Raw genomic sequence first — 15,858 nt, forward strand, 5'->3', positions numbered from 1 at the left:
AGGCAGGCAGTCCAGCCCCAGAGCCCTTGCTCTTAACCAATGGGCTGTATTTCCTGTATGGCTGGGGGTAGGTGTCGTGGCACTGAGGGTAGTCAAGGGGGGGCTTCCTGGGGGAGGCATTTGAGCTGCCGGTACTGTCAGCTCTGTACATAGTGATACTTTGAAGCCAGTGGAGCTGTGTCTGGGCCACCTCCAGGTCCCTGTAGCCAACACAAGTTCTTTTACTTAGGGGAACAAGGAATAGAGAGGGTTAGGGGTACATGCATGGTGGCTAGACCTGCTGCAGGGCTCAGCAGAGTGAAGGTGAATCTGGGCGGAGGAGGCTGTAGGTGGAAGGGAAAGCCAGAGAGGATGCCAGGAAGGAGGACAAGCTGGGGAGGGGTCTGGAGCATGGCTGGTGGCCAGGGAAGGCCTGGACACACCTGAGGAAAGATTAAGAAGTTTCTTTGTTTGTGTGTTTGTTTCTGCTTTTGCCACTTGAAAATATTTCCAAATGTATCTCTAAGGGCTAAGAACTCTTTTTATGTTTATTTATTTTTTGAGAGGGAGTCTTGCTCTGTCTCCCAGGCTAGAGAGCAGTGGTGCAATTTTGGCTCACTGCAACCTCTGCCTCCCAGGTTCAAGCAATTCTCCTGTCTAAGCCACCCGAGCAGGTGGGATTACAGGTGTCCGCCACCAAGCTAGGCTAATTTTTGTATTTTTATTAGAGATGGGGTTTCACCATATTGGTCAGGCTGGTCTCGAATTCCTGACCTCAGGTGATTGGCTTACCTTGGCCTCCCAAAGTGATGGGATTACAGGTGTGAGCCACCACGCCTAGCCCTCTTTTTTTTTTTTTTTTGAGAGAAGGATTCTTTTTAAACACAACCTTAACATCATTACCACATCTAAAAAATTAACAATAATTTTTCACTAACATCACTTGTCAGTGTTCAAATGCTCAAACTGTCTCATGAATTTGTTTTTATTTTGTTTGCTTTGCAGTTATTTATTTTTTCAAGATGGAGTCTTGCTTTGTTGCCCAGGCTGGGGTGCAGTGGCACCATCGTAGCTCACTGCAGCCCTGAACTTATGGGCTCAAGTGATCCTTCCACCTTAGCCTCCCTAGTAGCTGGCACTACCATACCTGGCTAATTAAATTTTATATATATATATTTTTTTTGTAGAGATGAGGTCTCGCTATGTTGACCAGGCGGGTCTCAAATTCCTAGCGTCAAGCGATCCTCCCACCTGTGCCTTCTAAAGCATTAAGATGACAGGCATGAGCCACCACACCCAGCCTGCAGTTATTTTGTTATTCAAGTCAGGATGCAAATAATTGTAATTGGTTGCTTCTCTATAGGGAGGCTGAGGTGGGCGGATCACGAGATCAGAAGATCCAGACCATCCTGGCTAACACGGTGAAACCCCGTCTCTACTAAAAATACAAAAAATTAGCTGGGTGTGGTGGCAGGTGCCTGTAGTCCCAGCTACTCAGGAGGCTGAGGCAGGAGAACGGCATGAACCCGGGAGGCGGAGCTTGCAGTGAGCCGAGATAGCGCCACTGCACTCCAGCCTGGGCGACAGAGCGAGACTCTGTCTCAAAACAAAATCAAAAACAAACAAAAACAAAAAACTCTATAGATACCCACCAATCCTCCAGCCGCTCTCTGGCACGCTCTCTCTCTCTCTGAAAATGTATTTGTTGAGGAAAGCTGGCCATTTGCCCTCTAGAGTCCTTCATCACCTGGGTTTGCTATTTGAATTTCTGTAGTGCAATTAACATGTTCTTCTGTCTCCTGAGAGTAAATTGGTCTAGGGAAGATCTTGATGGGGGTCAGATTTGTTATGGGGGGTTGCTTGTCTGTGTTGTGAAGAACACCTGGAGGGGTGTCCGGGAGCTCCGGGGCCCCTGAGAAGGCTGGGCAGTGGCCCTGGGGAAGGATCCGGTTTGGGCCAGAGCTGTGGGGACAGAGGGCAGTCAGGAAGGAGGAGCTTAGAAACCCAGACCTGGCACTTGGCTCAGTCCCATTCTCTCTCACTTGACCCTCAGAACCACAGGCAGTACTTTACACAGGAGGAAATGGACTCAGAGAGGCAAAGTGACTCACCCAAGGTCACACAGCTCTGTAGTGTGATGGTCAAGGTGGAGCTTGACTGGAACCCAGGCCTGTGTGGCCATTCCCACTGTGTTCACGGTGGCCCCTTGACCAGCAGGCCCCTTAGAATGGACCCTTCCTAGGCTTGGCCAGGAGACTGTGTCATTTGAGAGAGAAGTCGGCATGGCACTCTCCATGTTCGTGAGCCAAGGCCCAGAGAAGTGAAAGGACCTGCTGGAGATCACACAGTGATTGAATGGGGCCAGCCTTTAGCCTCCTGCCCCTCCTCCCCACAGTCCATCAGCTGGGCACCCTCTGCCCCCTCCATTGGGCACAGCCCAGGCTAGGTGGCTCCCCTGGGGATTCATTTGGTTGTGGGAATCATTCCAGAAGGACAGGCTGCAGCTGGGAAAAGAGGGGCTGGTGCAGTGAACAGAGTCAGTCTAGAAGTCTGGCTCTGCCACTTTTTAGCTTGGTGACCTTGGGCAAATGACTTAACCTCTCTGATGCTCAGTTTCTCCTAAACCTACCTGCCAAGCTTATTCTGAGGCTCCAATGGGGCAGTGCACAGTGCCTGGCACCTAGCAGGCATGCTTTGAACGTTTCCTTTTCTCTTCTTGCCCTTTGTTTATAGCATCTTGCCCTTACTAGGCATTCAATACATGTAGAATGAATTAATTCAGTCAGCTACCCTTTATGGGAGACCCACCCTGTGCCATGTGCTAGGCCTTGGAGAGTCCATGGGAAGCAAAACACATGGCCCTCACCCTAGTAGAGCTTAAGAACTGTGGGAGACAGAGGTCACTGTGCCAGGAGAGTGCTGCAGGGTGGGCCACTGCAGGGCAGGGAGGGCTCCCCTGAGGAGGGGACCATTGAGCCAAGAGCAGAAAGAAGCACAGGCATTTATTGGACAACGGGGAGCAGGGAACGGGGGAGCAGATGAGTGCAATCATGCTACTTCTCTCAGCCTCAGCTTCCCCATCTGTAAAGTGGGGTGCTGACACTATCTTGCTAGCTGGCTTTGAGGACTTGGTGACATCACAGATGTGAATATGCCCTGCAAGCCATGAAGTTCTCCTGCCAGCTCCCCACAAGAGAGGCTCTGCAAGTATCTGAGGCCCCTGTTCCTCCCTCTGGCCCCTCTGGAAAGCTCACCTCCTACTTTCCTCTCCCCAGTGTTGGACAAGTGGTGAATATCAAGGCCAAGGTGAACCGGGCCTTCAACTCCAGCATGGAGGTGTGTGGGGTGGGCACTGCTTGGGAGTGGGTGCATGGGTGGGTCCTCTATCTCCTCTCTCCATTCTTCTCCCTGCAGCCCAGGGCCACTCACACTCGCAGGGCCCTGATTAGAGCAGCAGAGTTCTGTAATGGTTGGCAGAGCAAGGGGAATCCCAAGGATCTTCCTGTCCCAAATCCCATAACACAGACAGGAAAATCGAGGCCTGGGAGGGGAAGGGACTTGCCCCAGGTCACTGAGCTACATAGATTCCAGCGTGGGACTTGACTTCCAGGCCCCTGCGTCTTCACATCCAACCTCAGCAGCCAGGTGTTTGTGGGAATGGAGGGAAGGCAGCATGAGCACCTGATCTTGGAGGAGGAGCTGGGGCAGGGAGAGTGCTGGGTTCTGGCCCGTGAGCTTGCCTCCCACATCCCGTCTCCTCATCTGCAAAAGGGAACATGATTCCTATGTGGCAGGGTTGTCCAGTTAATGGAGGGCTGCTGGTGATGCCCAGGGTTCTGTGAGCTATAGGGGAGGGCTCTATTTTCCGCCTATGGACTTCAGGCCCAGGCAACTTCACCAGCTGGGCCAGTGGTTCCTGAGGGAGCACTGAGGCTGGGTGACATAGTCCTGACTATGCCTCTGGGTGCCCCATAAATGCTCAGGTACCCCTAGGTGCCTGTTCTTGATTTTTTATTTTTATTTTTATTATTTTTTTGAGAAGAGGTCTTACTCTGTCACCCAAGCTGGAGTGCAGTGGTGCAATCATAGCTCGCTGTAACCTCAAACTCCTGGCCTTTAGCAATATTCCTGCCTCAAGCTGGGACTACAGGCATGCACCACCACACCCAGCTAATTTGTGTGTGTGTGTGTGTGTGTGTGTGTGTTTTTGCAGAGACAGGGGTCTCACTGTGTTGCCCTGGCTTGTTTTGAACTCCTGGCCTCAAGTGATCCTCCCGCTGCAGCCTTCCAAAATTCTAGGATTACAAGCCATTGAGCCTGGCCCATCCTTTAAATTTAGCCAACATTCTCCCCATATTAAGGCCTGTTGTAGACATAGTCTCATTTTAATCCTCTCAACAATCCCACAAGGGTAGGTCCGATCACTCCCACTTTGTAGATGAGGAAACTGAGACCCAGAGAAGGGAAGTGACTTGCCCAAGGTTTCCTGGGGGCCCAAGGGCAGAGTCAAAACCCACCTCAGATCTCTGGCCTCCCAGACATTAGTAGGTGGTACAGAAACTCTGGAGGCCTGGCCTGGGCTGGGACTTGCTGTCTGGCGGAGCTGCGGGGCTTCTAACTGGTGAGTGCAATGTTGTCCCTCATTCCTTCGCCCTTACTGTTCCTCTCCAGGTGGGCATCCAGGTGGCCTCGGAGGACCTGTGCTCTGAGAAGCAGTGGAATGTGTGCAAGGCCTTGGCCACCTTCGTGGCCCACCGAGAGATCACCAAGGTAACTGGGTGCACCTGGCTGCTGGAACGCTGCTCAGTGACCTGGGCACCTGCCATGGCAAGTCTGGATCAGGGGGATGAGTTTAGGGGTTGGCAGAGGGGATGGGGAGGGACACAGCAGGAATCCACAGCTCCCAGAGGAAGGCCCACCCCTCACTGCATTTGAATCCCCCAGCCTCCTCCCGCCTCCTTTCCCCCACCTCTCCCTGTGCTTCTCCAGCGAAGATTCTTCTGGTCTCAACATTCTGCATGTCCTACAGTGACACCCCCCATCCTCTGAGCCTTTGCCCAAGGAAGGGACCTGGGTGGGAGCTGGAGGATGAATATGTATCAGGTCATCGTGGAGGCAGGAAGATGGGGCAAAGAGGGAGGAAGCCTTGGAACTGAGCAGCAGCCCAGGCCTGCTGTGTGCTAGCCTCGGACATGGGATGGTGCTGGGGACAGGCCCCTGTGCTATTTCAGGAGACTTGCCCTGAGTGGCCCCCACCCTGTCCCCTGGCCGGCAGGTGAAGCTGAAGCAGATCACGCCGCGGACAGAGGAGGAGAAGATGGAGCACAGCGTGGCGGCTGAGCGCCGGCGCATGCGCCTTGTCTATGCGGACACCATCAAGGACCTCCTGGCCAACTGCGTCATTCAGGACGGTGAGCAGCTGCCAGCCGTGCATGGGGAGGGTAGCTGGCGTCCTGCATGGCCCCTCTGCCCCGGGCTCCCACTGGGCAGAGGCAGGAAGGGAGGCTCCGGGGACTTCCACCCACTGGTGGCCCTGGGCCTCTCTAGCTCTCTTGGCTCCGAGGTCTCCTCCAAGGAAAGGGAGTGTTTGGGCCTCTTCTACCAGCTCCCAGGAACCATGAAGCTGCGGTTAGGTCATGTGGAAATCCCTTTGTTGTCCACAAAACGCATTTGGGTCTCCAGAAGCCAAGGTGTTTGGGAAGATAGTATTGAGCTATAACTTGAAGACTCTGTAGGATTTTTAAAAAAGCATATATATATATATATATATATATATGTATGCACCTATAAAAAGCATATATAGGCCAGGCATGGTGGCTCATGCCTGTAATCCCAGCACTTTGGGAGGCCGAGGCGGGTGGATCACCTGAGGCCAGGAGTTCAAGACCAGCCTGGCCAACATGGTGAAACCCCGTCTCTACTAAAAATACAAAATTAGCAGGGCGTGGTGGCGTGCACCTGTAATCCCAGCTACTCGGGGGGCTGAGGCAGGAGAATCGCTTGGACCTGGGAGGTGGAGGTTTCAGTGAGCTGAGATCACACCATTGTACTAGGCAAAAAGAGCGAAACTCCATCTCAAAATAAATAAATAAGTATATAGCATATATAAAACATGTAAAAAGCATATATATATATGCTTATGTGTATGTGTGTGTGTATATATGCATACACACACACACACACGTATATATATTCCCACCCCTCAAAAGGTAAAATAAAAAGCAAGACTCCTTTCTATCCCAGAATCCAGGTAGTCTCCCCAGAAGCATCTACTATTACCCATTTTAGAGTATCTTTCCAGAAGTATTCCCTGCATATCTAAGCATAGCACATATTATTTAGTTCCTGAAAAGGGGCATTCAGTACATACTGTTTTGTATCTTGCAGTTTCCCCTTAAAAATATATCCTGGGGGTTGTTCTATACCAGTACAGAAAGATCTACTTTGGACTGGGTGGGATTTTGACAGGTGGGAGATAAGGAAGGGTTCCTGACAGAGGGCACAGCCTGGGCAAAGGCCCAGAGGGGAGACCTTGGACTTGTTTACTTATCTCCAGAATGTTCAAATTTGAGTCTTCCTTGAAACCAAAAGGAGGCAATTTTAGGAGAAAATCTCCCTGGAGTGGGGAGAGAGCAGGCAGAATTCACCAAGCCCAGTGGAAGCCTCAAGCTATGCCCTGAGTTCCATGTGCTCTGGTTATACTGGGCTTGGAGGCTGGGGCTGGGGAAGCCCAGCTCTTCCTACAGTCGTCAAGGCCCCCTTGATCCATCCATCCCCTTGCAGCCCTCCTAAATCTCTTCTGTCCTAACAGCCTTCCCACCTAAGAATCAGCTCAAGTGCCTTTGCCTGGCACTGGGCCTTCTGGCTGGCCGCTCAGCTTCACTGGGTGCTGTCTCTTGACCTGCTGCAGCTCCTGTTAAGCCACAGGCCCCATTGCCTGTGAATACCCTCTCCGTCCTGTCTCCAGACCTTGGCTCAGGCCACCCTCAGCTTCCCCTCATGTCTGCCCCCACCGTGTCTGTGGTCTCTCTGATAGCCTGCAGGCCAAGCCAAGGGCAGTGCCAGCTCTTTGATGGACCCTCCCTGAAGAAGTCTCTCCATGGGAAATGGGAGACAAAGGCCATCACCTTGGGTTTGGTGGGGCATGCCAGCATCTGCTGCCCTGAAGCCCAAGGCCTCATTCACTGCCTGGCCTCTCCTACTAAGGATCTCCTAACCCTATTGCCAAGGATAAGGGAAACACCAGGGCAGAAGGTAGGGAAAAACTGTCCTTTTTGAGAGCATATTTACTGGAGTCAAGTACTTTGTGACTATTATTTTTTTTTTGAGACAGAGTCTCACTCTATTGCCCAGGCTGGATTATAGTGGCATGATCTCGGCTCACTGCAACCTCTGCCTCCCAGGTTCAAGTGATTCTTGTGGTTCCCTGAGTAGCTGGGATTACAGGCGCTTGCCACTATGCCCAGCTAATTTTTTTGTATTTTAGTAGAGACAAAAGTTTCACCATGTTGGCCAGGCTGGTCTTGAACTCCTGGCCTCAAGGGATCTATCCTCCTTGGCCTCCCAAAGTGCTGGGATTACAGGCATGAGCCATTACGCCTGGCCTTGAGTCAAGCACTTTGTGACAATAATCACATTTCATCTTCAAACAGTCCTGTCGGGTCGGATTTCATGCCTGCCTTTACAGATGAGGCAACCGAGGCTCAGAGGGATTACTTGATTTGCCCAAGGCCATACAGGCAGTCTGGAGTGGAGCTGAGGCTCAGATCAGCTGTCTTGTCTCAGAGCTGGTGCTGCGTCCACTGCACTGGACAGGCTCATCCCTCTCACCCAGGGCCACCCTCTGCCTCATGTGCACTTGGTGCTGAGTAAATAAAAGAACCTGAGTGGGGTGGAGTGGGGGGGGGGTCCCGGGGCTGCCCGTGGGGAGGGGCTGCCCTTGGGAATGTTCTCACCTCCCTGCTTCCCTCCCTTACCCCATCCCTGGTCAGATCTGGAGAACAGAGACTGTAGCCTCATGGTGCCGGCTGAGAAGACCCGTGTGGAGAGTGTGGAGCTGGTCCTGCCTCCCCACGCCAATCACCAGGGCAACACCTTTGGGGGCCAGATCATGGCCTGGATGGAGAATGTGGCCACCATTGCAGCCAGGTAAGGGCAGAGTGTGCTGCCTCTGCCTCCCCTCCTTTCTCCTCCTCCTCCCCTTGGCCACCTCCCTCTGGAGGGGAAACCCCAGCTTGGGGATGGCATTCAAGGCTTCAGAAGATTGGCTGTTCTGAATCAGAGAAATGAATTTTTGTGAACTGACCATTCCTTGTTCTACTAAAAAAGTTAGCATCTTTTACATGGGAAACACCAGGTCTCTTGGCCTGGCACTAGATCCTCCCCTTGATCTGGCCCTACCTGCACTCCTTCTAGTATCTATGTTCCCTTCACATCAAGCCATTTGCCATTCTCTGTTGCCATCCTCCCCTTTTCCAGCCCCTGCCTTTGCTCCTGGTGTAGCCTCCTGCCGTGCTTCCCCTACTTTTCTTTGTCTGCTAATATCCTGCCCACTTCCTCCATAAAGCCATCTCTGACTGTTCCCTTCTTCTAAGGGGTGAAAATTGTTTTCTCTCCTCTAACATCTGTGTCTGTCCGGGGCTTGTTCTACCCTAAATATCAGGGTATTTTTTATAATTATGGTAACTGACCTTCACTAATTGACGCTCTCACACCTCCAAGACTTTGCTCTTGCTTTTCCCTGTACCAGGAGTGCCTTTCCCAACCAACCCATGCCCTTCCCAGCCAGGCGGATTCCTCCTTATTCTTTAGAGCCTGGCTTAAATGGCCCCTCCTCCAGTTTAACCTGTGGGAGACAGTGCATAAGCAATGCTGTTTTGGGCAGGCCTGGCTATAAGTGCAGTAAGATCCTGGAGGAGCCTGATGGTCAGGGAAGGCTGCCTGAAGGAAGAGCACTTCAGCTGGGACTTGAATGTCAAGTAGCTTTGGGTAAGGGGAGGGCTTCTGGATAGTGGGAACAGCAGCTACCAAGGTGTAAAAGTTGGAAGGAAAGTGGGAAAGGGGTTTACCCCAAGCCCTGCTTTCTTCTGTCCCCTCAAACTTGGCTCCTTTCCAGCCATGCATAGACCTCAGTATTCTAAGATCTGAAATGGGACTTTAGTTCTGTGCCTCTGAGCAGAACTGCCACTGGATTGGGTGGCAGTGGGTGGGTCAGAATGTGTAGTTCCAGGCTGGGTCTGGGGATGGGACCAGGGCGGAAGGCCGGCCCAAGCTGGCCTAGCACGGTGGCTCACACCTGTAATCCCAGCACTTTGGGAGGCCGAGGCCACTTAGGCCAGGAGTTCAAGACCAGCCTGGCAACAAGGTAAAACCTCATCTCTACTAAAAATACAAAAATTAGCCAGGTGTGGTGGTGCGTGCCTGTAGTCTCAGCTACTTGGGAGGCTGAGGCAGGAGAGTCACTTGAACCCGGGAGGCGGAGGTTGCAGTGAGCCAAGATCGTACCAGTGCATTCCAGCCTGGGCAACAGAGTGAAACCCTGTCTCAAAAAAAAAAGAGGCCAGGCGCGGTGGCTCATGCATGTAATCCCAGCACTTTGGGAGGCTGAGGGGGGTGGATCACCTGAGGTCAGGATTTCGCAACCATCCTGGCCAACATGGTGAAACCCCGTCTCTACTAAAAATACAAAAAATTAGCTGGGCATGGTGGCGGACGCCTGTAATCCCAGCTACTCAGGAGGCTGAGGCTACAGTGAGCCGAGATCCTGCCATTGCACTCCAGCGTGGGCAACAAGAGTGAAACTCTGTCTCAAAAAAAAAAAAAAAAAAGTATATATATATATATATATATATATATATACACATTTACATATATATATACACATATATATATGTATATGTATATATATAAATCTGGCCCAAACTAGTGGCTGAAGCACCAGGGGCATTCCTTCTGTCTCCCCACTCCTGCCTCCTCAGCCGGCTCTGCCGTGCCCACCCTACGCTGAAGGCCATTGAGATGTTCCACTTCCGAGGCCCGTCCCAGGTCGGCGACCGTCTGGTGCTCAAAGCCATCGTGAACAATGCCTTCAAACATAGGTGAGGGTCTGGGATGGGCGCGGCCAGGGCCATTCAGGGCTGAGGGCTCTTCCTGACCCTAGAAAGGACCCTACTTCAAACTGTCCAGGAGCCCTTTGCCCTGCAGACAGGATCTAAATCCCTGCCCGGTTGATGGCTTCCTTCACTGTCTCTGAAATTCAGCTCTGATTTTCCCTTCTTGGGAGCCTTCCCAGTCCTGCCCACTCCTGGCTGGGTCAGGGACCCGTCCTCTGGGATCCCCCAGCCCCCGTCTCCTGCTGTCTCAGATCAGTGTCTCTGTCTCCCTCCTTGGCTCCTGGCTCCATGCCTGGACCGCTGTAGATGCTCAGATCACAGGGCCACTTCTTGCCAGTGTTTGGTTATTTATCAAATCCTTTCCCACGCATTTCCTAAAATAATTAGTCCACAGAGTCGTTGTCTTTGCAATGAATTCTGAAACCCACTCCCATGAAAGCTGACTTTAAATAAGTAAATTTTTTGAGAATTTCAGAGGTCATTATTTAATTATTAAAAGTGAGGGATCAGGAGCCAGGCTGCCGGGTGTGAGTTTGGCTCCACCTCTTACTGGCTCTGTGACCTTGGGAAGTAACTTAACCCCTCTGAGTGTCAGTTCTTTCACGTATAAAATGGGGCTCATCACAACTACCTCAGAGTTACGAGGATTCAATGAGCCGTTACTAGTAGAATGCCAGAGAAAGTGTCTGGTAAAGGTCAGCCATTGTGGCTGCTCTTACTATTATTGTTGTTATTTGCAGTCTGACGTGCACACATTCTGCCACGGTGCAGGGGAAAAGCCCTTTTGTGGGAGCTGCGAAGCCTGGATTTTAGTCCAGATTCCAGGAATCTGGAATCCTTGGAAAAATTATTGCCCAGTTTTAGGCCTTGGATTCCCCATCTATATAATGTCCACATTCTGCAATCATAGAACTTCCAAGTGAGGGGGAATGGTGGTGGCTGCTATTTTATAATTAATAAAGCTGGTAAGTGGCTGAGCGCAGTGGCTCATGCCTGTAATCCCAGCACTTTGGGAGGCCGAGGCAGGCAGATCACTTACGGCTCGGAGTTCAAGACTATCCTGGCCAACATGGCGAAACCCCGTCTCTATTTTTTTTTTTTTTTTTTTTTTTGAGACAGAGTCTCGCTCTGTCGCCCGGGCTGGAGTGCAGTGGCGCAATCTCGGCTCACTGCAAGCTCCGCCTCCCGGGTTCACGCCATTCTCCTGCCTCAGCCTCCGAGTAGCTGGGACTACAGGCGCCCGCCACCGCGCCAGGCTAATTTTTTGTATTTTTTAGTAGAGACGGGGTTTCACCATGGTCTCGATCTCCTGACCTCGTGATCCGCCCGCCTCGGCCTCCCAAAGTGCTGGGATTACAAGCGTGAGCCACCGCGCCCGGCCGAACCCCGTCTCTATTAAATAAACAAAAAATGAGCCAGGCATGGTGCACACACCTGTAATCCCAGCTACTCAGGAGGCTGAGGCACAAGAATCCCTTGAATCCAGGAGGCGGAGGTTGTAGTGAGCCGAGATTGTACCACTGCACTCCAGCCTGGGCGACAGAATGAGACTGTCTCAAAAAACAAATAAAGGAATAAAGAAATAAAGATGGTAAGATACATGAATAGCAGCAACTGAGCTGTTTGAAGCAAGGCTGCCACGGCACTTGTAAATATGCACATAATGAACATTTTCTAATTAGGCCGTCCACCTCCACCTCCTGGTTTATGTCCTCATACCCCTTTGTGGTTTTTGATGGCTTATTTATACCTTTGCTTTCTTGTTGGTTGCCTCCTCCCCCGAGTATTAGCCCATGAGGCATAGACTGGACAGATTTATTCACTCCCGCATCCTCACAGGGCCGGACACACACAGGAGGTGCTCTGTAAACATTGGAGGGAGCGGTCCCAGGTGTCCTGTCACTGGGACTCCGATCCAGGTTGCTGGAAGAACTGCAGGAGTGTATGTGTCTGTGTGTGTGCATACGTGTGTGTGTATGTGTGTACCTGCATGTGTGTGTGAGCGCACGTGTGTATGTGTGTGTGTGAGTGTGTATGTTGGGGAAGAGGCATGGCCCTTGGGAAGGTCTGTCCAGGTTGGAAGCTACACTCCCTCCCTTCAGCATGGAGGTGGGCGTGTGCGTGGAGGCCTATCGCCAGGAGGCTGAGACCCACCGGCGCCACATCAACAGTGCCTTTATGACCTTTGTGGTCTTGGACGCAGATGACCAGCCCCAGTTGCTGCCCTGGATTCGGCCCCAGCCTGGGGTAAGTGGGACCAGTGCCCTGCCCCACCAGCAGCTCCCCTCCCTTCCCTCTCTGCTCTGGCATGGTGGAGACTGCCAGCCCTCTACAGGCCTAGAGGTGTGAGGGGCCCACCCTACCCCAGTGCTGGGGCACAGCCAGCTCTGAGTGTCCTGGCTGTGAGCCCCGGGATGCCCCTTGTGCAGGGCGGGCTTGTTCTGCCTGACAGAACTTGGAATATGTGTGGGTCTGGCTCGGAGTTGGGGGTTACTGGGCTGTCATGAACCTGCAGGGTTGGGAGAGTCCTGGCTTTGGAGTCAGATGTGGGTTGGAACCTCGCCTCTACTACATTCAAGTGATGCCCCCTCGAGCTTTCAGTCCCCTTGGGTAAAATGGGCGTATCTGCAGTCCCTACCTTACAGGACTGCGGGGCGATAGATGCGGTACTGACTCCATGCCTGGCTGTGCCCTGGGAGTGGTCAGGAGGATGGTGAAAGCAACACGAGGGGCACGGGAGGACAGTCAGGAGCGTGGTGCAAGGTCCTCTCTTACAAAATGCTCCCTGTGCCTCCTGTGGGCCAGGCCTTGGAGAGGCCGCTCCCTCCCTCAGGGGAGGTCCCCTGCCCTGCCTGCTGGCCTTCTAGAGCCTAGCATGGGCTGTGGAGTTGAGTGAAGCCTCCGGACCGGGAGCTGGGGGTCACAGCCACAGCCGCTTCCCAGGCATTTTCCATGTTGTGCTTGGGACTGGAGGACGTTAGATGTGGTGGTAAAGAGGGTGGGCTTGAGGCAGGCCATTGGGGCGCTGATCCTGGCCTCGGCCCTTACCCTTGTGGCCTTGGCAAACCCTCACCCTTCCTTGTCTCAGGTTCCTCCTCTGTAGAATGGATACAGCACCAGCACCAGCCTCGGAGGGTTGTTGTGAGGATTTGGTGCAATTCCGCGTGGAAAGCCCTTGAGAAGAGTGGCTGGTGTGTAGCGAGTGCTCAATAAATGTGGACTCTCATTACCCTTGTGAGTGGCTTGTAAGGATCCCCATTTTACAGAGGAGGAAACTGAGGTCTGGCCAGGGGAGGTGATGTTCCCAGGTCACTCAGAGAGTTTGAGGGGAGCTGGGGCTACAGCTTAGTTTCCCACTTTCCTGGCCAGGATGTTTTGATTCCAGCTGCCCCAGTGACACCTGAACTCCACGTTAGGGCTGCAGGATCTCCTTGGGCCCTGGGGGATGGAGAGGGGGGAGGACAGAGGGTGGGATAGCTGGTTGCTCCTCTCACAGCACAGCCTATCCCCACTTCCTCCCCAGGATGGCGAGCGGCGGTACCGAGAGGCCAGTGCCAGAAAGAAGATCCGCCTGGACAGGTGAGTAGGGGCTGAGTGGTGGGCAGAATGTGGATTCGGGGCTGTTCACGCTCCGCTGACCCCAGGGCACTCACTTTTCTTCAGAGCTGCCTGTGCGTTGGCCCTGGGCCGGGCCCTTTACATCCTCTCGTTTTGGTCTCATTACACAGCGGTCTTCTGGCCTGTTGTACAGGCGAGGACGCTGGGGACAGAGGGGTTAGGTGGCTTGCCCAGGGACACACAAATATCATCAGCAGAGTCAGAATTTGAAGCTGGCTGAGTCCAGCCGATTTTAAATCCTGTGTTCTTCCCATTGATTCTGATGTCCATTTGGCAGATGAAGAAACGTTCAGAGAGGAGATGCAGTTGTTCAAGAGGTAAAGCCACTTTGGGAGGCCGAGGCAGGCAGATCCCCTGAGGTCAGGAGTTCGAGACCAGCCTGGCCAACATGGCAAAACCCCGTCTCTACTAAAAATACAAAAATTAGCTGGGCGTGGTGGCTCACGCCTATACTCCCAGTGTGCCTATAGTCAGGAGGCTGAGGCTGAGGCAAGAGAATCGCTTGAACCGGGAGTTGCCGAGATTGTGCCATTGCACTCCAGCCTGGGCAACAGAGCAAGACTCTGTCTCAACATAAATAAATAAAAAACAATGAAGCCAGGTGTGTCTGACTCTGCTGTGAAAGCATTTACGGACTTTAGAGGCTGTAAGCACACCAGGGATCACAGGCTGTTGTTAGTAAGAAAGTGTACATCTATGGCATTTACTGAGCATTTTTTTTTTTTTTTTTTTTTGAGACGGAGTTTCGCCCTGTCACCCAGGCTGGAGTGCAGTGGCGCGATCTCGGCTCACTGCAAGCTCCGCCTCCCGGGTTCACGCCATTCCCCTGCCTCAGCCTCTCTGAGTAACTGGGACTACAGGCACCCGCCACCGCGCCCGGCTAATTTTTTGTATTTTTAGTAGAGACGGGGTTTCACCGTGGTCTCGATCTCCTGACCTCGTGATCCGCCCACCTCGGCCTCCCAAAGTGCTGGGATTACAAGCGTGAGCCACCGTGCCTGGCCATTTACTGAGCATTTACTGCGTGCCAAGCACTGTTATTGTGATGACCCCATGAGGCAGGGGTGACTGCTGATCCCATTTCACAGATGAGGACACAGCAGCATCAGGGTGAGGTCACTCAGCAGGGGTGTGAGGTGTGGGACCGAGCCTTAGACGCCATATCCTTCCTTGCCGGCTCGCTCCCACCTCCAAGCTTTCCCTGGTATAGGGGCCGAACTGGTATGCCCTCAGCTGCTGTGTCCTGTGTGACCATCCAGCCTCCCTAACCAGACAGGAGTCTCCCACTCTGCTGGGCTCAGCTAGGCCTGCAGTAGAGTCTGTGGAAAGTGCTGGACTTCCAGGGGGACCCAGGTTGTCATCTTCTCTCCCTCCCAGGAAGTACATCGTGTCTTGTAAGCAGACAGAGGTGCCCCTCTCCGTCCCCTGGGACCCTAGCAACCAGGTAAGGCCCTCTGCTCCAAGGGGACAGTCTTCAGACCCACCGGGGCCCCCACCCTTCCCTGCTTGTCAGAACGGGTTTGGAGGAAGGCCGGGGAGAGCAGGATATGAATGACACGACTCATGATTGCTACCGTTAGCAAAGAGCTTGCCTGCGTCCCTGTTTGGCAGGTGGAAGCGGAGACCCTGAGAGGCAGAGCAGCTTGTCCAGGGTCACACAGTGGGTCCAGCCAAGCCCAAGCCTGGACCTCCCTTCTCAAAGCCCAGGACTCTTTCCACAGCACCTGCCACACCACCCCCCGCCCACCCCATTCATGGCCCAGCTTCCTCTCTGGCACACCCTTGGCCTTGGCTCAGGGGCCCTGGAGGAAGGGGGCGGGGTAGTGGTAGCACCTGTATGCTCTTCCAGGTGTACCTGAGCTACAATAACGTCTCCTCCCTGAAGATGCTTGTGGCCAAGGACAACTGGGTGCTGTCCTCGGAGATCAGTCAGGTAGCTGACCCCACCCACCCAATTTTCTTTTCTCTTCTGAGCCAGAGGTGGCTGATGGCAAGCAATAAGAACTCTCCCACACCACTTATGTCAAACAAAGACCTCTTCAAAGAATTGGGTGAGACCAAGAAACCAGTCCAGTTATGGAAACATACCTGCCCCTGCAGGGCCTGGAGTCGAGAACCCCTAGATCCTTCTGTGCTGCCTGCCCCTCTT

General features: G+C 53.0%; 1 protein-coding gene across 1 annotated transcript in view; it reads left to right on the plus strand.

Moving 5' to 3' along the window:
* Window positions 1-15,858, plus strand: part of ACOT11 (acyl-CoA thioesterase 11) — a 60,893-nt gene that overhangs the window by 39,333 nt on the left and 5,702 nt on the right. Inside the window, exons 4-12 of the mRNA XM_055233657.2 lie at window positions 3,255-3,315; window positions 4,651-4,749; window positions 5,255-5,390; window positions 7,971-8,127; window positions 9,957-10,076; window positions 12,194-12,338; window positions 13,615-13,670; window positions 15,087-15,153; window positions 15,559-15,642. Of these exons, the coding sequence (XP_055089632.1) occupies window positions 3,255-3,315; window positions 4,651-4,749; window positions 5,255-5,390; window positions 7,971-8,127; window positions 9,957-10,076; window positions 12,194-12,338; window positions 13,615-13,670; window positions 15,087-15,153; window positions 15,559-15,642 (925 nt within the window). The remainder of the gene's footprint in view (window positions 1-3,254; window positions 3,316-4,650; window positions 4,750-5,254; window positions 5,391-7,970; window positions 8,128-9,956; window positions 10,077-12,193; window positions 12,339-13,614; window positions 13,671-15,086; window positions 15,154-15,558; window positions 15,643-15,858) is intronic.

The sequence above is a fragment of the Symphalangus syndactylus genome, chromosome 19 (genome assembly GCF_028878055.3).
Source record: "Symphalangus syndactylus isolate Jambi chromosome 19, NHGRI_mSymSyn1-v2.1_pri, whole genome shotgun sequence".
NCBI classification, from domain to species: Eukaryota; Metazoa; Chordata; class Mammalia; order Primates; family Hylobatidae; genus Symphalangus; species Symphalangus syndactylus.